Source organism: Mauremys mutica, chromosome 20, assembly GCF_020497125.1.
Source record: "Mauremys mutica isolate MM-2020 ecotype Southern chromosome 20, ASM2049712v1, whole genome shotgun sequence".
Taxonomy (NCBI): domain Eukaryota; kingdom Metazoa; phylum Chordata; order Testudines; family Geoemydidae; genus Mauremys; species Mauremys mutica.
Genome location: NC_059091.1, coordinates 10,102,768 through 10,127,220, shown reverse-complemented (window position 1 = coordinate 10,127,220; position 24,453 = coordinate 10,102,768). Strand labels below are relative to the sequence as shown.

The following is a 24,453-nucleotide window of genomic DNA, read 5'->3' as shown; positions in this document are numbered from 1 at the left end:
CTGGCCCCTTACTAGCCAGGGTCCCCGCAGCCCCACTCACCTTGCTTCCAGTTGGAGTTTCAGCGCAGTGTATGGTCGTTTCCATATTCAAAAGAGTATTAATAACTGATATTCTTAGTTAAATAATTTTTATTATAGTGATATTATGCAATAAAAAGAAACAAACGCTTATGGCTTCCAATCCATTTTTACACTATTTAATAAAATATATATAATCATCTTACAGGGCGGGGGGGGGGGAGGGAAAGAGGGAGATTACACCCATTCTGGGCCCCAGCAAAAATTATACAAACCTGCCGCCTCCCAGGTGAGCTGGAGCCTGGGGGTGGGGGTGCCAGCAGGAGGAAGTCTCAGGCGGCGCGCTGCTCGGCGAGGTCGTGGCGAGACTCAGGGTCGGGCGGCGCGCCTCCTGCCCCCAGGGTCCAACTGCGACCTCGGCCGGGCAGCGCGGTTCCTGCCCGGCTGCCGGGTCCGGCCCCCGACCTCGGCCGGGCGGCGCGGTTCCTGCCCAGCCGCCGGGTCCGGCCCCCGACCTCGGCTGGGCACGGTTCCTGCCTGGCGGCGCGGTTCCTGCCACCAGGCGCTCAAAGACCTGCTCTACGTTGATGTTGACCTTGGCGCTGGCTTCGAAGAATTCAAACCCTGCGGGGAGGGGAGGGAAGGAAACGGGGGAAAGGAGGGAAAGAGAAAGAACAGGAGGAGAAAAACCATGTGTTGGTGACTGAATTTTAAAAAGGAAGCGTTGCAGCACTCCAGTGATTACAGTAACAGCCCCCTCCCTGTGGGGGGGAAGTGTGCCTATTTCACACCCATGTGCTGGATACAAGTTCTGGAAGCCACCAAGTTCTGATCCACTCCCCGTGTGCGGAGCTGGCCCAACATCCCACCATGCAAGGCAGAGCCTCTCCAACTGCCAGGCCTCCAAACCGCCGCCCCCTGGGCAGTGGTGGCTCAGGACTGGGGGCTGGCTGCAGAGGGGCTGTACAGACCAGGGTGCTGGGGAAAGGTGTGCACCCCGCGTGGGGCCAGAAGTCCCAGGAATCTGGGACCGAAGGGTCGGCACCTGGCGAGGATTGAAAGGAAAAGGGCCATCAACCCTCATGCTTCAGGGCACAGGCCGATCCCCAGCTTGGGGTCAGGAGGAATTCACCTGCGGTATAGTATTGCCCTTCTAGGGGCAGCAGGGTGGGTTGGATGCCTCTCTCTCTCTCTCTCTCTCTCTCTCTCTCTCCCCTCCCAGTGTCTGGTGCCGACACCAGAGCATACAGGGTGCTGGATCTCTTCTGGCCCGAGGCCCCTGATCGATAAGCACGGGGCCGCCTGGGCCATGGCTTATCCTCATCAACTACTATCAGTATTACGGTAACATTGGGCATCCCAGCCATGGCCCAGGACCCCATTGCGCTAGATGCTGTACAAAACACAGCACAAAGAGACAGTCCCGCCCCCAAGAGATAAACTGTCCCGCTGGGATCCCCCAGGGCCTCCCTCCCTCCCCGCCAGGGTCCCACTTCCCTCCCCTCCCCAGCGCTCACCCAGATCTGCAGCTTGAATCTCTTCTCGTTCCTGTAGACCGCCTTGACCTTGAAGTCGATGCCCACGGTGCTGACGAAGGCCGAGGTGAAGGAGTCGTTGGTGTAGCGGAACAGGAAGGACGTCTTCCCCACGCTGCTGTTCCCAGTGATCAGCAGCTTGAACACGTAGTCGAAGTTCTGGTCGGCGGCATCTTTCTGGGCCTGCCGGGTGTTGTTGGGGGAGGCCATCTGGGGGGCAGAGAGAGGGCATCAGCAAGGCAGAGGGGTGGGCAGTGGAGGTCTAGTGGTTAGGGCAGACTGGGAGCCAGGACTCCTGGGTTCTCTTCTGGCTCTGGGAGGGAAGTGGGGGCTAGTGGTTAGAGTTGGGAGGGCTGGGAGCCAGGACTCCTGGGTTCTAGCTCCAGTTCTGGGAGGGGAGTGGGGTCTAGTGGTTAGAGTTGGGGGGGCTGGGAGCCAGGACTCCTGGGTCTCATTCCCAGCTTTGCCAAGGACTTTACTCTGTGACTTTGAACAAGCCATTCTGCCTTGCTTTCCAGCCAGCCACAAGGCTAAGAAAAGCCCCGCGATCATTCCTCTCCCAGGCCAGCTAGGACCTGTGACCCCGATTGTGGGCGCCCCCCAAAAAAGATCTTAAAAATCCAGTGAGTCTTTACGGATGGGCCCCCTCCCAACGACGCCGTGTCTTGAAGGAACATGAGCGCTGCAACCTTATCAAGAGTTTCCAATGGAGGCAGGGCCCTCCCCAGGGCAGGAGGGATTGAGGGGGCCATATTCCCTCCCCCACTCACACACACAGTTTGCTTTCTGCAGACGCAGGCAGCTTGGCTGCATCAGTTACACCCAGCGCAGCTGCCCCCTCTCAGGCGGACGGGCTCAGGCTCTCGGCAGACTCAGGCAGACGTCCGTTTTGCTCGACTCAAGCTTTTCTTCACCACCAGCACCAGTCAGAGAGCTAATTTTCCCCCACGGAGATCTTGACCTCAATCCCTGTGACACTCAGGGGCCCCCAGTGCCTGTATCGTCACTCAGCCCTGGACACGACTGGCTCTGATGGTACAACGCAAGGGAACAGGGGGTCTCTTACCAGTCCTGCACGGCGTTGAAGGAATCCTGGTAGGCGATGTCGTACATCAACAGAAAGCCCATTGCTGCTCGGTTCCTGCCCAGCCGCCGGGTCCGGCCCCCGACCTCGGCCGGGCGGCGCGGTTCCTGCCCGGCCGCCGGGTCCGGCCCCCGACCTCGGCCGGGCGGCACGGTTCCTGCCCGGCCGCCGGGTCCGGCCCCCGACCTCGGCCGGGCGGCGCGGTTCTTGCCCGGCCGCCGGGTCCGGCCCCTGACCTCGGCCGGGCGGCGCGGTTCCTGCCCGGCGGCACGGTTCCTGCCCAGCCGCCGGGTCCGGCCCCGACCTCGGCCGGGCACGGATCCTGCCTGGCGGCGCGGTTCCTGCCACCAGGCGCTCAAAGACCTGCTCTATGTTGATGTTGACCTTGGCGCTGGCTTCGAAGAATTCAAACCCTGCGGGACGTCTTCCCCGCGCTGCTGTTCCCAATGATCAGCAGCTTGAACACGTAGTCGAAGTTCTGGTCGGCGGCATCTTTCTGGGCCTGCCGGGTGTTGTTGGCGGAGGCATCAGCAAGGCAGAGGGCTGGGCAGTGGAGGTCTAGTGGTTAGGGCAGACTGGGAGCCAGGACTCCTGGGTTCTCTTCTGGCTCTGGGAGGGGAGTGGGGTCTAGTGGTTAGAGTTGGGGGGGCTGGGAGCCAGGACTCCTGGGTCTCATTCCCAGCTTTGCCAAGGACTTTACTCTGTGACTTTGAACAAGCCATTCTGCCTTGCTTTCCAGCCAGCCACAAGGCTAAGAAAAGCCCCGCGATCATTCCTCTCCCAGGCCAGCTAGGACCTGTGACCCCGATTGTGGGTGTTTGAGGGGATCCCAGCTCCTCCTCCTTTCTGGGAGCAGCCAATGCCCAGTGATCGGCAGAGATCCCAGCCCAGAAGAGTCATTTACCTCTCAGGCAACATGTGCCATCTTTGAGGTGGTGTCAGCACTGCAGTCGAGCAAAGCTGTGCAGGAGCTGCTCCCAGAGCTGTTTCCTGTTCTCCTGCAGCAGGTCAGCCGAACCCTAGGACAAAAGATGCCTTTGCCAGTGATAAGCAGCCGGAGGATATTCCGAAAAGACCGACAATATACTGAGGGCAACCCTTGCCGGTAATTAGAAGGAAGGGATAGAAACAAAGAGAATTCCAATAGAGTTGTGTGACACTCCCCAGGAGTTCCCAAGGTTATGAGGCACTTTACCATCGCCTGCTCTTAGAGTGAAGAAATCTTGTCTGTGTCTGCTGTGGGTTAGTTCCCTAAAATGACCAGGCTCTGGCAAAACAAGCACTGCCATCCAGGCCTCCTCAGACCCCAGTCTCTTTGTACAGGTTAATGATAGGCACACACCAACCCCCGAGTCTTCTGACCATTCCGTATAGTGTCCAGACCTTTATCCACTGAACACTCACAGAATTACCAGGCCTGCTGTTCCCAATGGAACAGTACACACCAGTTTATTACTTCTACTTTAGACTCTATACTTTATTACTTAGGGATGGTGTGAAGGCCAAAACAAGAGCAGAGATGATCAAAGAACAGAGATTCCAGTGATAGTGAGTAAGAATGCAAGCCAAAAATGGTTACATGTATAATGAAATCATAACATGCTCCTAGAGACTAAACTTAACCAACAGGTTAACCTCCTGTCTAAAGATGTTTCTCACCCAACGTTCTCAACCAAGCCCCGCTGTCCTTCTCGCTGTCCATCTATTTCCTAAGTGAAAGATGCCAGGGTGTCTTCTTTGTCCCCCAAATATACTAGCGCAAACCTTTGAGGTGTACCCCAAAATTGGGTCCCTACCCCGTCTACTTCCTGTTACTTTTCTTTCTTTGAAGTTCTCACAGTCCTTCTGAACCGAATGTGAACCCTACATGCTTAATTTACATGTAAACAAACAGATGGAGAAACATTTCTTGCCTGAAAGAAAACCATTTTTTCACCTTTCCTGGTGACTAGTCCCTAGACACTGATCATAAGAATGTAATTTTCAATGCATAGATGTGGCTCTTTACACAGCATCTGTAGATGTGTTTCACAATGATATTGGTGACATGAGCATTTATTTGAGACTCATATGGCAATCTTTTAGTGAACTAGAATGTACATACCAGACCCCTCGGCACCCACTCTGTGCCCCTCACCAGTTAACACTAACAGATTCCTGAGTCATCAGTGGACTTCAGCTCTGGTAGCCCATTAATGTACATTTCCCACCAATCTCACAACAGTTTCTATTATTGTTGTGTTTCTTTACTCCGTGCCAACAAGGTGCTCAAATTACAGACTTCCTGGTTTTATAATGTCTCTGACTTTTCCTAGGAAACCAGGATCTAAACTCTGTTCACGGATTGGCAGCGAGTATAAAATAAACATAAGGAAGTACGACTTCACACAACACATGGTCAATCTGTGGAACTCATTGCCAAGGGACGGTGTGAAGGCCAAAAGTATAACTGGGTTAAAAAAAGAATTAGATAAGTTCATGGAGGACAGGTCCATCAGTGGCTATTAGGCAAGATGATCAGAGATGCAACCCCAAGCTCTGGGTGTCCCTAGGCCTCTGACCACCAAAAGCTGAGACTGGACAACAGAGATTGGATCACTTCAGGATTGCCCTGTTCTGTTCATTTCTTCTGAAGAAGCTGGCATTGACCACTGTTGGAAGACCAGTATACTGGACTAGATGGACCATTGGACTGACCCAGTAAGGCTGATCTTATGCAGTGGCCACAGTGAGTCAGGTTTTCAAGCATGGGTGCCTAAGTTTTGTCCACAAAACTTGAATTTGTTCCCATGGATGGGTACCAAGCTATGTGATTTCTGGCGCTGCAGACACAAGTGTATATTCTGCTCATGCTGTTGGCCCATGCGCAGGCCAGTTTTAGGTACCTCTGTGTGACGGGGTAGTATGCTGTGCCCCAGCCTCTTCCATGAACACAGACTGCTCTGAGTCCCTCCAAAGTGTTCTAGGGATGCCTGCTCCTGAGATCCTGGTGGTAAGGGCTCTGATGACTGCTTGACCCCAATGGATGATCTTAAGTCACCTTTACTCTTGACTTTTGTTTTCTTTCTCCACCCTCTTGTCTCTCAGGGGACTTCTCCATCCTCACCTTCTCTGTGGCTTGTACTTTCGTGTCTAGGTTCCTCCAGCCCCTTTACATATATTTCCTCTTTACCTGGCCCTGCAGGTTTTATTTCCACCCTCCTGGGCCTCCACACATGCCTTGGTGTCCCTGTCAGAAAGGGATCCCAGTCCATGCCCAGGAGAAGGCAGTGGGGCAATCCATCCACTATCCCTACATGTTTCTGCCTAAACTTCCCCTTGATTTCCAGAGTCACCTCTGCCATTGGGCAGAATGTATTGTCCCCATGTACATATTCAGTTTTGATCCTACCTCTGGGAAGTATCCAGTGGGGTTTCACTAACTCCTGCCGGATCAGCAAACAGGATGAAGCTGTGTCCATTAGTCCCTTTGGTGGCTCCTCCCTACCCAGACCGATATGGTAGGTACTTTCCTTTTTCTTCCCTGCCTGGGAGTCTTGTCCCAGCCACAAAACTGTGCAAACCCACAGCCCATTTTAGGACAGTCTCTTTTTAGCTGTCCTTCACGTCCATGTCGGAAGCACACTGTAGGCCCAGCTCCCAGTACAGTTCCTTGAGTCTCCTTCCTCTTCTTCTTGCTGCCCATCCCAGCTGGAGGCTCTCTGGTCCTTCTCAAATCTAGCCCCTTAAACCAGTGACTCACTCTGGGAATGTCCGTCTCTGCAAATTCCTCTGGAACTTTAACTGCGGGGTCCAGATTAACTGGCTGACACCACATAACCCATACTCGGGTATTGTCAGGGAGACTCTGGAGAAACTTCCAGAATTATGCAGTCCGTGATCTCCCCCACAGTTTGAGTATCTGGCCTTACCAATGACTGGCCCAATCTTTCAATTTCTATGCAAATGCAGAGAGGCCTAATCCCTCAATCCATCTTTCAACTCTCCATTTCTGGCAGTACTTTTCTGTGGACAGGCCCCACCTCATCCAGCATGGCTGCCTTAATCATGTCCTAATCTCTTGCCTGCTAATCACTAAGAGCCATATATGTGCTTCCCCGGTTAAATGGGGTGTCAGGCGAAAGGCCCACATTGTTCTGTTCCTATGAGGTCTCACCGCTGCTCCTTTAAGAGTAACCAAAACCAGATCAGGGTTGTTCACAGGTCCCATTTTACAGAGTCTGATCTCCTGTGCCTGGTTTCCATTTCCTGTCACAGGACTCGCCAGACTTTGGAGGAGTTGTTGCCAGACCTGGGCTTGTTCCCGTATAAATTCCTGAAGGCTCTTTTGCTGTTAAACCTACCAGGCAAGCAAAGGCTGTTTTTCTGCCTGGTGGGATTGTTGGAAGGTCTGTGGGGTCTTCTACACCAGCAGTTCTCAACCGGGCCGGTTTTAGGGGTTCCGCCAAGCAGGGCTGGCAGTACACTAGCTGGGGCTTAGGGCAGAAAGCTGAATCTCTGAGCCCAGCCAGGCTGGAGCCCTGAGGCCCAGCACCTGCACTAAAGCCCCGAGCTGCTGCACCCTGTGGAGTTAACATCTACAGCCAGGAGCCCCAAACTCTGATGCCTGGCAGGGCAGAGGCCTGGGACTGGGCCATGGAGTATTTATAGCTTGTTGAGGTGAGAGGAGGCTCAGAAACAGAAAGGTTGAGAACCCCTGTTCTATACTTCTCTTTGCTGCTTCACCACCCATTTCAGTGTGTTCCCTCCATCACCCAGACTGCCAAACCTCTACCCCGGCTTCTCCAGCAGGCTCTCCATTTGCATAGATAACAGGGAAATCCCTGATGAGCCCCCACCTGTGACAGAGAGGGGTGTTGCACCCCCACATCTTCTGCAAACACAGACCACGTTGAGGCTTTCTTGCTTGTAAACACCCATGTGTAGTCTATTTTATCCCCCTACCAATACATAGCACCTTTATCTTGTATCTCAACTTTCTAAACTCTTCTCCAAAATGGGGGGTAAGGTGTTTCCACTCAGAGAGCTCACTTTGTCAGGCTCTCCCAGCTTTTTGTCTTGCTGTCTGGTCTCCCAAAGAGAAACAGAAAGTGTGAAAAATCAGGACAGGGGTTGGGAGTAATAGGCACCTGTATAAGATAAAGCCCCAAATATCGGGATATCTGGTCACCCAAGTTTCTTTCTCTGTCTGTTCCCCTCAAAGGGCTCCTGCCTGTATCCTTTTATATGGTTTCCCTGTTAATGGAATGATTGGTTCCATGACTCACTAGCCCCAATCTGACCTCGTAATCAGCTACACTTCTGTCCAATTAGGCTTTCTGTAAGGAACTGAATTAGTACTAATAGTGACCAGAGTGCTGACTCAAGTGCAAACCCTCAGCACTCTGTCACATCATATCTGGAGATAGGACCCCAAAATATCCACTAGTGATCACCACACTCTATGCCCCCAGTTTTTGGGTCCTGATCATGTATCTTTTCTATATCCTTGTACTCTGCTAGTGCCCATACTCCTTGCAGAAAGTGAAAAATGACTGCAAAATTTTGTCCCTAGCAAAACTAGTTATATGAGATGTATGAGACAGAAACATACCTCCTGGCATCAAGTCCTTCCAGGGACACTGGTGTCCAGGATATTGCCAGTGGATGAACTGTCGATGAACAGCAGACCTGACAAGTAACCTGGGCTTCCTGACTCTGTTCAGGCTGCACCTTCCTACCGATTGCTGCAGTTCTGTGCCTCTCTTTCCCCAGGTTTTCTGTCCAAGCATTAGAATCTGTGCTTTTCAAAGTTGGGAATGAGAGACTGGTGAGAGTGCTCGGGACGCAGAAAACATGGATTCTGCTTGAAAACCCCCAGACTCACCATGAGGGAGTGTGTCTGCTGGTGAGGTAAGAGATCTAGGAGGCATCATTTTATCCTTGGGAATCAGTAGCAAATAGAATGGCTGAGAGGGAACCTCCAGTTTATAGCTTTGTGTGGGGTGCCCTGGGTGGAAACACACAGCTCCCGCCCATAGATATCAGAGCTGTCTGCTCAGAGCAGCTGAGTTTTTGAAGTGTGCAATCGACCGCATAAGCGGTTTCTTTTGTCTTCCAGTGTTCTGCTAAGATCTGGACTAATAACACCTGAGATCATCCAGAGCCTCCTCCCCTGGGTGAATTCCCCAACAGAAAACCGCAGAGTCACCAGCACAGCTCTCCTTGCCCAGGGAAACACAGGGCTCTGAAGAGCAGTTTAATCAGTAGACTGTTGTCTGCCTTTCTTTCGGGAGTTGTACAGTTCAGTTCATAAGAGTAATTGTCATTTTAGATAGTAGAATGGATCCTCCTTTATATGGAAACCTGACCAGGAACTTCATTCTACCTTTCGGAGTCATTCTCTCTCTGATATTTTTATTGCTGCCATTGGCTATACTAGCTACACAACCACAGGTGCTGGCTGAGAGAGATACAGAGTTTGAATTACTGGACCTCTTCTGCCAAGTCCTAGTGCTGATACTAACCAACAGCTCCTGATTTTGGTTTAGCTCAGCAGATCTTCTGAATGAACCTAGTGTCCTAATACTATAAAACAAGCAACATACAAATACATTCACTTCTATTTTAGGTTCTCATTACTGTAGTATCTGAGTACCTCAAAACTCTGTAATGTATGTATCCCCTCAACACTCCTGGGAGGTAGGGAAGCACTATTATTTCTATTTTACAGGCAGAGAACTGATGCACAGAAGGGCTAAGTGCCTTGCCCAAGGTCACACATGAAGTCCTAGGCTAGTGCGATAACTGCTGGACCATCCTCCCTTTCCACAGCCTTCCTCTAACATCTGCATCATATTTCCCACTTACGCTAAGCAACTATCTTAGGGGCTCATCTGGTTCTAAGAAAAACAATCGATCTGTGCCTGTGACGGGCTGTACCTGGGCTTCGAGGCTTTTTACAAGAGGCCCTGTGGTCCTACTACACCCTGCCTCAGGAAAAGAGCCACAAATCTGGGTCTGTCTAGGGAGGCCTCAGGAAAGCAGCCAATCAGACCTCATCAGGCTCAGCTAAAAGGAGCTGCAGGGCCTTAGCAGGTCAGTTCCTGGCAGGAACTGGAGGAGCAAGAAAGGGTGCTGCTCTCTGGCCACAGAAAGTCAGGGGATAGCTAGAGTTTGATTCTGGAAGCATTTGTTTAAGCTGGGTTTGCAGGAAGAGAGTCCCTAAGAACTTTAACCCTGAGGTGAGAGTGAAGCTAAAAGTGGCTGGTAGGAAGAAGCAACAATGAACTGAAAAAAAGCAGTGCCTAGCTACTGTTTACAGGGTCCATGGTTTGGAAGCCAGAGTTATGGGCAGGCCCAGTTCCCCTACCATCTACAGTGGCATAAGCCCCATGAAGGGGAAAATGCTTATGGAGAGCTTGAACAAAGGGCAGAATTTCAAGGACCCAGAGTTGGGGCTGGAGACCTTAGTGAGGGCAATGGGACTGTTCTTGACTATCCCAGAGGGGTTCATTTGGACTTTGGGACTTAGCCAGAGGCCTGAGCCACAGAAGACTCACTGAGGTCGGCTGGCAGGGTTCCCCAGGGGTGAGAAAAGGACTGTGGTACCAGACCCAGCCACTAAGAGGCTCTCAAAAGGTGAGTGGATCCCTATTATAGTGCCCAAAAGGAAAGCTCCATGTTTTAGGACATTTCTCATTTGTGTGGAATGATAAAGTTCAGGGTTGGCTCTAGGATCCCACTGCTCATTGCTGTAGCTCAGCTAACACTGCTGCAGAACACTCTGTGTGTCTGTGCCTGTGTGGTGAAAACCTGGCCCCCTGTAAATACACTCAGAGTCAACCTATGATGCAGCTCTTGTAAAATGCAGCCAATTAACACCACAGTGATCATGGGTGTAAAGCTGTGGCCTCCTTTTGAGGGTCATTTATTGCCCAAGATCTAAATCAAGCTGAGGCAGTGTTTGGGTGATGATGTGCTAATTTATGAGCTGCTTGATGCCTGCACAGTGTTTGTCATGGCTTTGCCACACATAATGTTGTTCTGTTGTTGTTCTTAATTTGTTCTGTGGCATTACATAGTTTGTGGTGTTACTTGTCACACGCACAAACACTCTTCCTATCACTGGTCCATCTGTAGTGGACCTATATGTGGATGCCTTGCCCTGACATTAACAGCTGCAATGGACAAGCATTATTACAATTACCTGTGCTCCTACATGATGCTGCATTTTTTAAAGGCCCGATATTATGGAGCCAGGTGTAGACCCTGAGGGGTGCATAACACCAGCACAGAGACAGGCAAACTCTCTGTGCTGACCAAGCCCTTAGCTTCTTGCACAGTGGCCTCCTGTTAATGTACTAAAAATTAAGTAGGCCTCAACTGTGTGCTGCTGTAAACTTTCCATCTTGTGCAATTATACAAGTCCCCAGTTTACACAATGGTATGGAACAGGGGCTTAGTTACATCAGACCCTGAATCAGGGAGAAAGTTCCTTAAATATGTAGCATTATATTAGTTATATGCTGGTACCTGGTCAAAGGGGGCTTTTTTGCTTGCTTTATTATTCTCTTGTCTGTCTGTTGTTCTGTTAATATGTGTTAATTAATGACAGTTAAGGACCAGCTTGTTCTGTGTTTGTACAGGTCCTAGCACAATGGGAATCTGGTCTGTGACTGGGACTATGAGGCAGTACGGCAATACAAATAATCACATGCTGATCTACAGAAATACTTTTGTACCTTGGCCATCCCCACTGGCTTAAGAGATTAGTCACTGAAAAATGGAAGTATGTGAACTTGACATCTGCAGTTTAACTCAGTCCCTTTGTCTCCTGCACTGAGTGTTCTTTCTGCTCAGTACACGCTGTCTGAATGCACAGGAGAACCGTGATGGATGGTGACAAAGGTAAGTGGTGTTTCTTCTCCTTCTCTCTTTTCTCTTTACAGATCAGGCTGCAAGTAAGACCTGTGACCCATGACCATCCCTGGCTGCCACTCAGATGGACAGCCAGGGCCGGCTTTAGGAAGTGCGGGGCCCAATTCGAACAGTTTTGACGGGGCCCCAGCAGGGATGACTTAAAAAAACCCACCTTTTATTTCTTACTGTATTATTTACTTTCCATGACTAGATACATAATAACAAAATTATATATTACTACATAATATTGTATATGGCTCTTTTCTTACTCCCACTTGGGTACTTTCTACCAATATCTCTTGATCTCTTGCCCATATTGACAGAAGTCACCACATTCTAAAAGAATATTAATTATACATTTTCACTTTCATATTAGGAAAATAATTTGTTTTGATAGTTGTACAACTGATTTTCTTCAATGTTTATTTTATATCCCCTCCTTCCCCCCAGCACCGCCCGGCCCCGTGGAAACACTGCCCCCACCAGCGCCGCTCGCCTCGCAGAAACAAACCCTCCTTCCTCAGCGCCACCCCATCAAAACAGCTGTGGGCCAAAGAGGAAGGTTTGAGGGGGAGTGAGGAGAAATGGCACCCATAGGCAAAAAGAAGTATTCCATTCTGTGCATCTGAAGAAGTGAGCTGTAGCCCATGAAAGCTCATGCTGAAATAAATGTTAGTCTCTAAGGTGCCACAAGTACTCCTGTTCTTTTTGCAGATACAGACTAACACAGCTGCTACTCTGAAACCTTGCACACATAGGGTGACCAGATCACACCAGTAAAACCGGACCCACTCCCTCCCCGCTCGGCCCCACCATCACACTCCTTCACCCCCTAGTCCCCCACTGACTTGCTGCATCCCTCCTAGTCAGTCCCCCACCCACCACTCACCTCCTTTCACTTTCTCCCTCCCCTGCCAGAAACCCCCATGCCTGCCCCTAAACCCCCTGCTGGCTCACTGCTTGCCTCTTTGCCCACTTGCCGCTTGCCCACCTGCTCGCCCCCGACTTGCTGCTGCAACCCCAGCCCCCCAGTATATAGCCTTATTCAAAGACCCAGGGGTCACTATATTACTGCACACAGCAGTCAATCAATGCAGGTGTAGAGAAATCTCTGCATTATGCATTTTTGTATAACTTTTACATGACTTTGTATTGAACCTTAGTGTCATGGTTTTACCCTCACTTGAAACTGGGGGGTTTCAAAGTGAGGACCAGCATGTATTCCCCCACCCTAAAATCCTAGGGTAGGTCTCCTTTTCGCTGCCACCAGTCAGGTTAAAGTGTCTGACACACTGCCTGTCCCCCAACTTTCCCTGGGGAACACAGATTCAATGTCCCTGAATCTCTACACACAGGGAAGCGGCCCACTTCCCCCCCCCGCCTCTCCTAGCCACTCTGGAGAGATATACACTGAGTCAAATCCTTGACTCAACACAAAGAGGGTCTTACCTCCCCCTCCCCTTCCCTAGTCCTGGAAAGAGATACCTGATTCAAACTGCTTGAATCAAACCCAGGAGGAACTCTCTCTTCCCCCCTCCCCTTCCCCTGAATTTCCACAAGAGAAGGAATTAACCAAGTCAAAAGAAAAGAATTTATTAAAGAATAAAAAGAAAGTAACTTGTCTCTGTAATCCAAGATAGAACAATACAGGGTCTAAACTTATCAATCTCTGGAGAGAATTCCCCCCCCCCCCTTTCTCAGTAAAAGCAATATCAGCAAACAGGAATAAAGAATTTCCTTTAGCAAACACACAATTGCAAATGTAGAAATCAACTCATAAGACTAATTCGCCTTTCTAATTAATACTCACTATTAAATAGTAGAAACTACTCCAGGAGAACTTGGAGACATGACTGTCCTCTCTTAGATCCAAAGAGAGCCCCCTGAGCAAAACAGGGAACACAGACAAAGGCTTCCCTCCACAGAGATTTGAAAAGAATCTGTTCCTTGATTGGTCCTCTGGTCAGGTGTTTCTCAGGTTACTGAGCTTGTTAACCCTTTCCAGGGAAAAGAGACCTTAACCCTGATCTGTTTATTTATGACATGCCCCCCAAATCGCAGACAGTGGGGGAACCACACTGGCGGTGATTTCCTTCTAGAACTTTAAAATAAACAGATTAACAAAACACATGCACTATTACATATACTACTAAGTATGTAAACAACAAGGTATTTGACATTGAACAACACTTTTTATGCATTTGACCGGACATATTTGGCAACGTTCTTGCCCATCCCCTCCCAGTGGAAGGACTTTCCCAACCTGTCTTTGGTTCTGTTCACCCCAGAATGACCACTGGGATGAATGGCCCAAGCTTAAGAGCTTGTACCGGTACTTAGTTGGAACTACCAACTGTTTTTGAGGATTCTGGCCTTTCTGGTGTCCACCAGAAAGAATATCCTTATATAAAAGTCCTTGTTTTACAACAAACTGGAATTGGGTAGAAGAGCTGAGAGGCGGTGGATTGCTGTGTGCCGCCGCCCAAGCTTTCTTAAGGCTGTCATCGGCTTCCTGCTCAGTCTGGAACTGTTCCCTTGAAGCTGGAGACACCAGTTCCTCCATAGACTGTGGACTTGGAATTGGTCGCTCTGGAAGCGATGTAGGTGATGATGTTGTTTCCGTTGACTGTGAACCGCTCTCCGCTGGTGCACAAGGTGATATTTCAGGCTCTGGCTGAGCCTCTTGGGTAGAGTTGTCTACTGCTTCTGCCAGTTCAGGCCTGTTGGCGCCCCCTGGCGGTGGAGTTGCAAGCGCTGGCGTCAGTGCTGGCGCTGGTTTTGCCGCTGGTTGCTCTTCCAGTTCTGGTCCTGGAACTGGATGTACTATGGCTGCTGTAGTTGTTGGCATGGGATCCGGTTCCACCACCTCTGTCTGGGTCTCTGGTAACACAGACAGGGTCCTGGTGGATGGCTCAGGAACAGGGATGGGAGTGCCTGCTTGTTTGGCCTGGCTGCGGGTGACCACTCCCCCCGTCTTGGCCAGCTGCACATGGTTGGCCAAGTCTTCCCCCAGTAGCATGGGGATGGAATAATTGTCATAGACAGCAAAAGTCCACTTTCCTGACCAGTCCTTGTACTGGTCTTCAGGGATGCTGTACCCATGGCAGGTCCTTTTAAAATTTTTCAAGAAGGCCTCAGTGTCCTCACCTGCCATGTAGGTGGGAAATTTCTTGGGATGGGGAACTGTGCCTGGAAAAGGATTGTTAGGGTTGGCTGGAACATGTGGGTTAGCTCTGGCTAATTCCAGGTCTTTGTCTTTTAACTCCATTTGTCTTTTGTGCTCAGCCTCTTTGGCTCTGTGGTCAGCTTCTTGTTTCTCCAGCTCCCTCTTGTGGTTAGCCTCTTTGGCTTGTTGCTTCTCCATGTCTTTGTGCTTTTTGGTGCTGGCCACACCCCTCTGCATTCAGTGAACTGGTTCCCCCAATTCCTAACCCTTTCTATTCCCGAGAGACTGAATAGAAAAGAAACAAAACCTTTTCATTTGCAAATGTGTAGTTGCTGTTTGCTGATATACTGAGAAGACCAAAAAAAAAAAAACTTTGTCCTGTTTCTAGCAACTTGCTAAGTACCTCACAGTGGGGGGTCCTTTCTAACAAGCCTCCTAGAAAAACTTGCACCTCTTCCCTAGCTGTTTTTAAGCGGACAGAAAGAAAAAGGAGAAAAAAGAAAAGAAGAAAAAAAAATTCCTTTCTAACACAGCCCCTTAGAAAACCTTATCTTCCTCAGCTAAACCCAGCTGAAAATCTGTTTCCAAAAAAAAAAAAAAAAACAGTCTCCCCGTCCTGGCTTCCAAGAAGGTAGAAAACCGGTTTTGCAACTCTCTCTTACAATTGCTAAGTACCCTCTCAGCAGGGTGTTTCTTGTAACAAAAGCCTGGTTAGAAAAACTGTATTCCCTCCAGCCAACGTTGCTGCAACTGCTTCTAACCCTGAAAACTGCTTGAAAACTGCCTTTTCCTCAAGCTGCCTGTCCAAGCAACAAGAAAGAAAATCTGCTTCCAACAAAGCCTGCTGGAAAACTTAATTCCCTCCAGCCAACCTGGCTGAAGATTCCTTCTAACAATACCAGTTAGAAAACCTGTGTCTGTTTGCCTTCGGGGTCTCTCTCCCTCCTAACCTGCAGTCCTGCTTTAGGAGAAGAGAATAGCAATGGCTGTCTGGTTCAGAAAAATCCCTCACCGCTGCCCACCATGTCATAGGTCTCACCCCCACTTGGAGCTGTTGGGGTCCAATGTGGGGACCTGCCTTAGTTTCCCTCTAAACTAAAATCCTAGTTTAGGTCTGTTCTCGCTGCCACCACTCAATCAGATATGTGGATTGAGACACAGTCCTTCCCCAAAATCCTAGGGGATTCCAAGAACCCCAAATCCATGGAGTTCTTACACCCAGGAGAAATAAACCATTCCCCCTGCTTCCTCCCCCCTCCCTTTTCCTAGGAGAGATACCGGGATCTAACTACAGAGGGATACCTCCCGCTTCTCTTTCCCTGAGAATCCACCCAAGGAAAGACCAAACAAGTCCTTAATAGAAAAGAATTTATTAAAGAATAAAAAGAAAGTAACTTGTCTCTGTAATCCAAGATAGAACAATACAGGGTCTAAACTTATCAATCTCTGGAGAGAATTCCCCCTCCCCCCTTTCTCAGTAAAAGCAATATCAGCAAACAGGAATAAAGAATTTCCTTTAGCAAACACACAATTGCAAATGTAGAAATCAACTCATAAGACTAATTCGCCTTTCTAATTAATACTCACTATTAAATAGTAGAAACTACTCCAGGAGAACTTGGAGACATGACTGTCCTCTCTTAGATCCAAAGAGAGCCCCCTGAGCAAAACAGGGAACACAGACAAAGGCTTCCCTCCACAGAGATTTGAAAAGAATCTGTTCCTTGATTGGTCCTCTGGTCAGGTGTTTCTCAGGTTACTGAGCTTGTTAACCCTTTCCAGGGAAAAGAGACCTTAACCCTGATCTGTTTATTTATGACACTTAGTAATATGTTATAGCAGGCCACTAAGATAGTATAATTAAGGTAAAAGAAAAATGTCTTTTTGCTAGAAATAGAATAATATCTTCTCTCCACTTTGTAATCAGTTGCCCTATTGAATGAATGAGGTGTGAATGAGGAAGGTGTGGAAAGCAGCACCTCCAGACAGCTGCAACCCTTGGAGAGGGGCTGGGAGCCAGACCAAGGAGCTTTGCCCAGGGCTGAGTGGGACGGAGTTTGGGTGCTGGGTGCAGGCTCCGGGCTGGGGCACGGGGTGGGGTGCAGGAAGGGTGGAGGGGTGCAGGCTCTGGGAGGGCATGCGGAGGGGTGAGTGCAGGCTTTGGGACAGAGTTTGGGGGCTGGAGGGGGGTGCTGGGGGGAAGGAACTGCCATGCGGCTTCCTTCCTCCCCTGTTGTCCCTCACCATAGCCTCAGTGGGGGATGGAGGGTGGAAAGCCATAAGTGTCAATAAAGCCTTCTGTAGTAGGCCTGAATTAACTAAAGTCACTCCATGTCTGACCAAAGCGCTTCCATGTTTATGTTTGAACTTTAATCAACCCAGCAGGCCAGTAACCGAGAATGGAATGTACAACAGCTAGCTCAACTGTGGTACTGCCAGGAGATAATGATGAGGACTACTTACACCTGGCTAAGGGGGGGGGCAAAATAACGGATCCAGGAAAGTAAAACAAGATAACTGTTCACAGAAGAGTTACTAACGAGCTAAAGTGGTTTTTGCCAAGTATGACTTAACTGCTTCATGTAATTGCTATTGCAAAGTGTATTTGCTGCATGGGAATGAAAGGTGGGGGGAGAGGAGGAGTGTGAGGGTGATGGGAATGCTTAGCTGAAGTTATGTATAAAGAGAGAAAAACCGCTTGTGTGTGTGTGCAGGATTTGAGAATGCTTTTTCTCCCTGGCACCTATTTGAGATCTCAAATAAACCTTTTTTTTGCTTCTCCACCTTGGTGTGTTTATTGGAAGCGAAGCACACCGGGCAACGAACCACTGTTGCTGTCGCCTCAGGCCTCTGTGCCGGCAACATCCTGCACTTTCCTTGCATGTAGGATGGTGAATTATACCAACAAACTGAGGCATGAGGAAGTGGACCAAGCAGTAGAGATGACTGTAAATGTCTGAAGTGATATCACACCACTACATTTTGTGACAGTAGACAATGGCAATGCTAATACCATGATTACATTTGCTTCTAAAAGCTGCCTGGTTTCTTTGGTGGTGCTTCCTTAAAGAGTATTTCCAAAAGACATTTTGAAGTGCTAAGGAAAGTAAACATGAATTTCAGTGCTGCCTATCGTCTCATATCAAGTCAGGCTACTCCTCCTATTGATGTACAGTATCTGGCCCCCATCCTTCCTATCTGGTGACTATTACAAGCCAGGGTAAGCTGAGCTGCCTTAAGGCTGCTCTACTTTGTGGCAGCCCAGGGGATGGGGAGAATATAAAGGTGGTGTACAGATACTTTTCTCCTTTCCTGTCACGTCCTGCACAGAGTGCAGCTGAGCAGAAACTCAGTCTCCAATCTGTGCTATAAGGCCTTATTCTGCCCTCAGATACACATGTTAAACTTCCATTGAATGCAATGGGAATAGCATGGCTGTAACTAAGGGCAGAATTTAGGCTTTAAAAGGAATTACTACTCAAAAGATTTCAGGATTGGGGCCATAGTGTAAATCTCCCCTGTAAGGAAGATACCAGTCTCTTCATAAAATTGATTACTTTAATAGGAATCATTTAAATTTGTTAAGAAAAATCTGGGAACTCACACAGAAACAGTGTTTAATATTTAGAAATACATGTGTGCAGGACAGATGTGAAAGAAATATTCACAATGTTGAAATTGTATAGCCCAAATCCTTACTTCCTTGTATGTCCCCTTTGAGCCACTGCATTGGCTCAGAGGGCAAAAAGGGAACTAAATGTTGCTTTAAAGTGGCAGCTGAAGATTCCCCTGTAAGTACTAGGAGGTAGCCTGGGGCAGGCTAAGGACCAGGAGGGGGCATGGCAAAGGTATGAGAGGTGGGACTGGAGCATGATGTGTTCTTGCAATCTTGGCCAGCAGCATCTTGGGAGTAGCTACCTGGCACAGAAAGTTAGAACTTGGCCCCAGGCAGTTTAAGAGATTGCCTGGGTCAGTAGAAAGGTGGCTTGAACCTACCTGTGAGCCTCTGTTTCCCCAGAACATGAAGCAGAGCTCTGGAAAATCTGGGGGTTTGGCTCTGAGTTGTTGACCTAACACATGCCTGTGTGGTTTGAAACATTAGCAACAAAGAAGTTAAGTGAGATGGAAAGTTTGAGGACCATGTTTTTATCTTTGCTCAAATTATGGTCGTTTGAAGTTGAGTTGATTATTTGGTTCCCTCAACTGTCAGCTAAAACCTTTATGTGTACTTTGCCAGAGCCTGGAGACTTTTTCCCCATTTGATGGTCTTGTGGTAAGCTGGGTCATGTATATGGACCTGGAGAAGAAAGAGGAGGTGGCATTCATTTGGATGAAGAGGAATTTTGGACAATGGATTATGTCTGGAAAGGCAGGTGTTCTGTTTCACTGATCAGCTCTCTCCCCAAAGTGCAGTGAAGCAACAAGCATTAGCTTCAGACTCTTGCGGCAACTTTATGTACAGTGAATTTCATTGCATATGTCCCGCTTGCTGATGCCACCATGGCAATAGGTAACACATGAATACAAGCCAAGTTTGATTTAAAAAAAAAATTGCCTCAGGTTAGGCGGTTGTGTTCATATCTAGGTCCCCAAATAAATGGCTTGACTTGTACTAGCACTGAGTGCTAAGAAATTCCCAATAGGTACTCATTTTTAAAAACAATATGGGCAAAGTCCACTGGGAGTATGAAGCAGTTTTGCTATATAGAAAGAGTAGCAAGCTCCAGCAAACAGGCTGCTTTCAGTTATCTTTGCACTATACCCATTTTTGGAGAATAACTTTAGTCTAAGTCTAACTTTTCTATGTTGCAGCTGTGCGGGTATTGTATTTCCACTAACCCCATCTCCCAGGCACCTGGGAGATGCAAGGGGCTAATTATCTGTATTGTAAAGTTTGAGCTGAGGTTTTGGGGGGGGAACCCAGAGCTGGCGTTGTTGGGCAAAGTAATGTAAAACCTGCTGTCGCTCATTTCTCTCTCTCTTCCTCTCTCTCTTTGCAGGAGGAATCATTTTTGTTTGCTTCTAAATGTCACAGAGTTGAGAAGCTTTGACCCAGCTGTTAAACTTATTGGCCCACCCTGACCATTTCACCAGTAGCTGCTTTTTTCTCCCTTTTCCTTTCTCCGCTAGAACTTTTTCAATCCTAAATTCTCTCAGAGGTGGTGAAGGACTCCATTTTTCCTCTCTGTTTCCATGATTTCTAAAACATGCATTCTTGGAACAAAATGGCCTCTTCCATGTGGTGCTGGGACTTCTGGGGGTGATGCTGCATTTTGATGTGTAGAGGGCGATGGGGGAGCTCTTAGAGGGGTCACATGACCCTCTTCTGCATGGGTCATCTCGCCCAGAGCTCCCTTCCCCCCGATTGGTCAAATCCACTCTTGGGAAAGTCCTCTGTCGCTGAAACCCATCTTGATTGGCAGGGGGCTATGGAGGCGTTCTTAGAGGAGTCATATGACCCTCTTCCTGCCTGATCACTCCACCCCAGGACACCCCCAGATTGGTCAAATCTCCTCTCAGGGTGATTGTGTGTTAAAACCCATCCTGATTGGTAGAGGGCGGTCGGAGGAGTTCTTAGAGGGGTCACATGACACCCTTTACTTCTAGTCATGTGTCCGTCTTGACCCTGAAAATAGTATCCCTGGGTCAGAGATGTCAGGTTGGAACTGGCCAACTCACTGGGTAGAATGTGCATCTAGGGCTGCATTTGGTGAAGAGAACCCCCACTTGCTGCAGTGCAGTGGGAATCTACATGAAGTTTCCTTAGGATCATTTTCCTAGCCAACAAAGGAGGAATTGTGAGCTGTGTCAGGTCAGCTAGTCAAGTGGGAAGGAGCTGGTACAGTCCAGAAAGTGAATCAGTCTTGTCTGGGAAATCAGACCCATGTTGATAAACAGTGTGATTGGAGGTTTTTCCCTGGGAGAGTGAGTATTCAGTTAATCTCTTTCCTGCTTAGCAAGCATGAACGCAGAGCTATAAATAGAAATGCAAAGGAGTGAAGTGATCTACCTGCGAAATACATGGATTCCAGTGATAGCCCTGGTTGGGGAGAGCTCTTTCTGGGGCCAGTGATACCATCCCCTAGAGTCTGTGCTGGCTGGAGGGGATTATGGATAACAAGGACCACTGCCATTGTCCAGACAGGTGCTCAGACACCATGATGATACATGCAGTGTAAACCCCAGACAGGCAGATTAAATGAACAGAAATTGTGGCTCACACGCTGCCAACCACTGATTCTTTGCCCTTGCAGAGCTCAGCCGGGGATAAGCCTGCCAGTGTCCCCCAAGTGCAGGCACAGCCTTGCCAGCTACAGCACACTTTGGCCACAGTAGGATTTGACATGTTAACCACACACCCTCAGACCCCTGCCCACTGGACACCTTGTTTAGAATTTAAACCTTGTTGCATTATACAGTTTAGTTTAATAAACGAGTCAAGACAAAGCAGTTGTACTTTAGCATGTGTTAAACTGGTCGAGTGAAACGCTAGCCACCACAAACACCAAACCTTTAATCCTATTTAAAGCAAAAGCCCACAGTGGTCTAAATGGAGTTATCTACAGGAAGAGTTGACCAGAGTAGCTATTCTGGGATAGTGCCCCATTGAGGTTGCGGCTATTTCAGAACAAGCATGATTTTATTCCAGGATTTCTTGGAATAAATCATATGAAGCACATGAATTATTCTGGAATTGAAGTCACGGATTCTGAAGTACTCAGGGAAGGATTACTGAACGCCAGTCAGCTTCCATGTGTAGACAAGGTATAGTAGTGACTGGTAACGCTAAAGGTAGCATGGTGTGTGGTTTCACGCTCTAAGGCCTAGTCTACACTAAAACTTACGCCGACCTCGCAGTGTCCCTTCAGAGTGTGAAATATTCATCCCTCGAGAGATGTAGTTAAGCCAGGACTGAAAATTACCCGCACCAAACAGCGTACAGGCCAGTGTTCACCTCCCATTCTGAAGGGAAGATTTGCAGGACAAAGGGCAGGGATGAGGCATTTGAAGTACAGCTGGTCAGAAAATGAACATTTTTTTCCTGTAAAAAAATTTCATTTTGGGGGGCAAAGATTTATATATATTTCAATTTTTTTGGCTGAAAATCGAAACATTTCAACTTGGAAATGCTGCTGCAGTGCCTCATGGGAGCTGTAGTTTCGATGTCTCAGGCCCCCATTCTTTAGAGATCAGGCTACCTAGTCAGTCTCCATCTCCCATGATGCACAACGGTCACTCCTCTTGAAGAGAGAAAGCGATGCATCATGGGAGTGCCTGGGGCATTATGGGAAATGAAGGGTGGCCAGCCCTAATGTAAAGGTTTGGAAAAACAGGGGGAGGAGTGACAATCTATAGCTACAGACTCTGCTGGCCACAAACACCAGCCCCATGAAACCTCCTCACCTCCCCCCCTCAACTTCTGCTCGGGATCATGATTGTCTCCTTCACCTGTTTTCCCACATAGAGGTTTTTGTCTAACCACATCACTGAGCCCAACGTGCACTGGCTGGGCCTCAGCGACTCAGCGAAGGAAGGGGAGTGGCGCTGGCTGGATGGCAGCCCCCGTCTGTCAGGCAAGTCCCTCTCTGTTCGGCCTCTATAGAGAAAGAACTGTCCGTTACAATCAGCTGTTTCTGCTTTAAAGAGCCAGATGGAGCACTGATACTATTGCAATTAATGCCAGAGGGGTTCCTGGTCCCCTTTATTGGCTAAAGCATGTAAAGAAGGTTGAGTCTGCTACTGCCTCCATGCTAATGTCATCCAGGGTCAGCACAGAGCAGGGGCTGGACCTGGGATGTTCCTGGGGAGCAAAAAGCTGCTTTACAATGGGACATTCTGAGTGTCCTGCTAAGGAAAGGTGCTGGGGAGAACAGCAACATGGCCCCATGGGGACAGGGCCATGGAGAAGGAGGCAGCACTCCTGGGTTCTAGTCCCAGCCCCATGAGTGTTCTCTGCTGGCAGACTGTGAGGCACATCTCTCCCTGCTCTATGCCTCAGTTTCCTCCCCTGTAAAATGCACTAGAAACTGATGTCCTCCAAGCTGAGAATAGCTCTGGCTTGAGCAGTGGTTGGGCCAGCTTCCCCCTATTCAGTGGTTAGCACCAACCTGCCATGGCCCTGATCTCCAGGCACCACCTCAAGCATTGAGTAGGTAGATCCGTCCATGCCCACCTTGACTCTCTCTGCTAAAACTATCAGACCAGTCACGGCCCATTGGCCTTGGTGACATGGAGACCTGTCCCCTAGGAGCTGGCTCATTTCACTCGACCTGCATGGAGAAGGTTTTCGAACCAGAGACACTGTACACATGTGGACTCTGTTCTGTTGCTATGACTCCAGCCACACTGGGGATTGGATGGGAGATGATTGTCACCAGGGCAACCTGTGTAAGCCAGGAACAAGTGGAGCATTTGCAGGGGTGCTGGGATACAGGCATCCACCGGTGGGAGTTGCGGTAGGAGCAGAGCCATCTAAATCATGTTTCTGCAGTGCAGGCACAGTCAAGCATCGGTCTCTTTGTGCCCCGACTGCCCTCTCTGCTGTGATGAGCAGCCACCCATTCTCTGCGTTCTTCCATCCATCCAACTTCCTCTTACCCAGCGACTGCACCATCTGGCCTGCCAACCCCTGCTGTTTGGATGGTGACATTTAAAGGCAGCTAGAGCTGTATGAAGCAGCTGGCATCCACCAAGGTCCTTCCATCCAAAGTTTTTGGTACCCCACCTCCCTTGTAGAACTTCCATACCCACCTCTAATTCCATGGGGCTTCGGTTTGCATTTCAGGTTCTGGGGGACCGGGGAACCCAGCAATGTTGGGCAGCAAGGGGAGGACTGTGGCAGCCTCCGCTTCGACGGGAAGTGGAATGATGCCACCTGCCCCGTGACTGAGCACTGGATCTGCGAACAGCAGTGCTAGCTGAGTCCCGGAATCCACAACAGGGACGGGAAAGAGTGGGGGGTGTCACACAGCCTGCCCCACGTGGGACAGCTTAGGAGCTATCATCTCTCTATAGCAGTGATTCTCAGACTACCACTCGTGAAGTGCAAGAAGCTCTTCAATGTGTCTCCTGCAGCTCTGCAGCACACGCTATTGAAACATGATTTAATTATTAGCAGATCTAAGTTATTAACCAATGTGGATGCTTTTGCTATGTTATTAACCCATTAAGTTATCAACTTTCACTAAACTACTAACTTATTTGTTGTGAGAATAATAGATATAGATAAAAAATGAAATATTTCCCATCATAATGTTTAAATATGAATAGTACTATAGGAAATGAAACAATCAATTCACCTACTGTGGCTCTTTAGCATAATGGTGATGGCTAATTCAGCTCCTGAGCCGCTGAGGTCCATGTATCACTGCTCTACATGCTGGGCGGCTATTGCAGCGAGCTGAGCTATGGGACAGGATCATGGTAAAGACAGAGGTGGAGAAGCTGACTGGCACTGGACCATCTAATCCATGCAGGAGTTTTCTAGTACCATCCTGGCACATCTTTACATCACTTGTGCCCAGAACCTTTTCGGTATGTGTGTTTTTATAGCAACAGCCCACTACTATGCCAGATTCTGGGAGCAGGGTCTAGCCTCTGGTTCAGAGCTGAACTTTTGTTTTATATCAGCAAAAGTCTTGACCATTACCTTAGCTCAGGCCTTAGGCCTCAGACCGGGCCTCTGATACAAGGACTTTTGTTTCAGGACCTCATCTTACTACATTCCCCCACTTTTTGTCTTTTTATGG

The 24,453-nt window shown here is 48.8% G+C and overlaps 1 protein-coding gene across 6 annotated transcripts in view; it reads right to left on the bottom strand.

Moving 5' to 3' along the window:
• Positions 1–526: 526 nt before the first annotated feature.
• Positions 527–24,453, bottom strand: part of LOC123353370 (ras-related protein Rab-3C-like) — a 1,186,649-nt gene continuing 1,162,722 nt past the window's right edge. For 3 of the 6 annotated variants that reach the window (XM_044994395.1, XM_044994396.1, XM_044994397.1), the window contains exons 3-4: positions 1,536–1,763; positions 527–642 (exon numbers count right to left, since the gene is read on the bottom strand). In XM_044994395.1, coding sequence (XP_044850330.1) covers positions 598–642; positions 1,536–1,763 — 273 coding nt within the window. In that variant the 3' untranslated portion in view covers positions 527–597. Of the gene's footprint in view, positions 643–1,535; positions 1,764–2,619; positions 2,735–6,980; positions 7,049–7,475; positions 7,544–24,453 lie in introns of those variants that run through there. The other 3 variants (XM_044994401.1, XM_044994400.1, XM_044994398.1) reach the window with 3 other exon arrangements.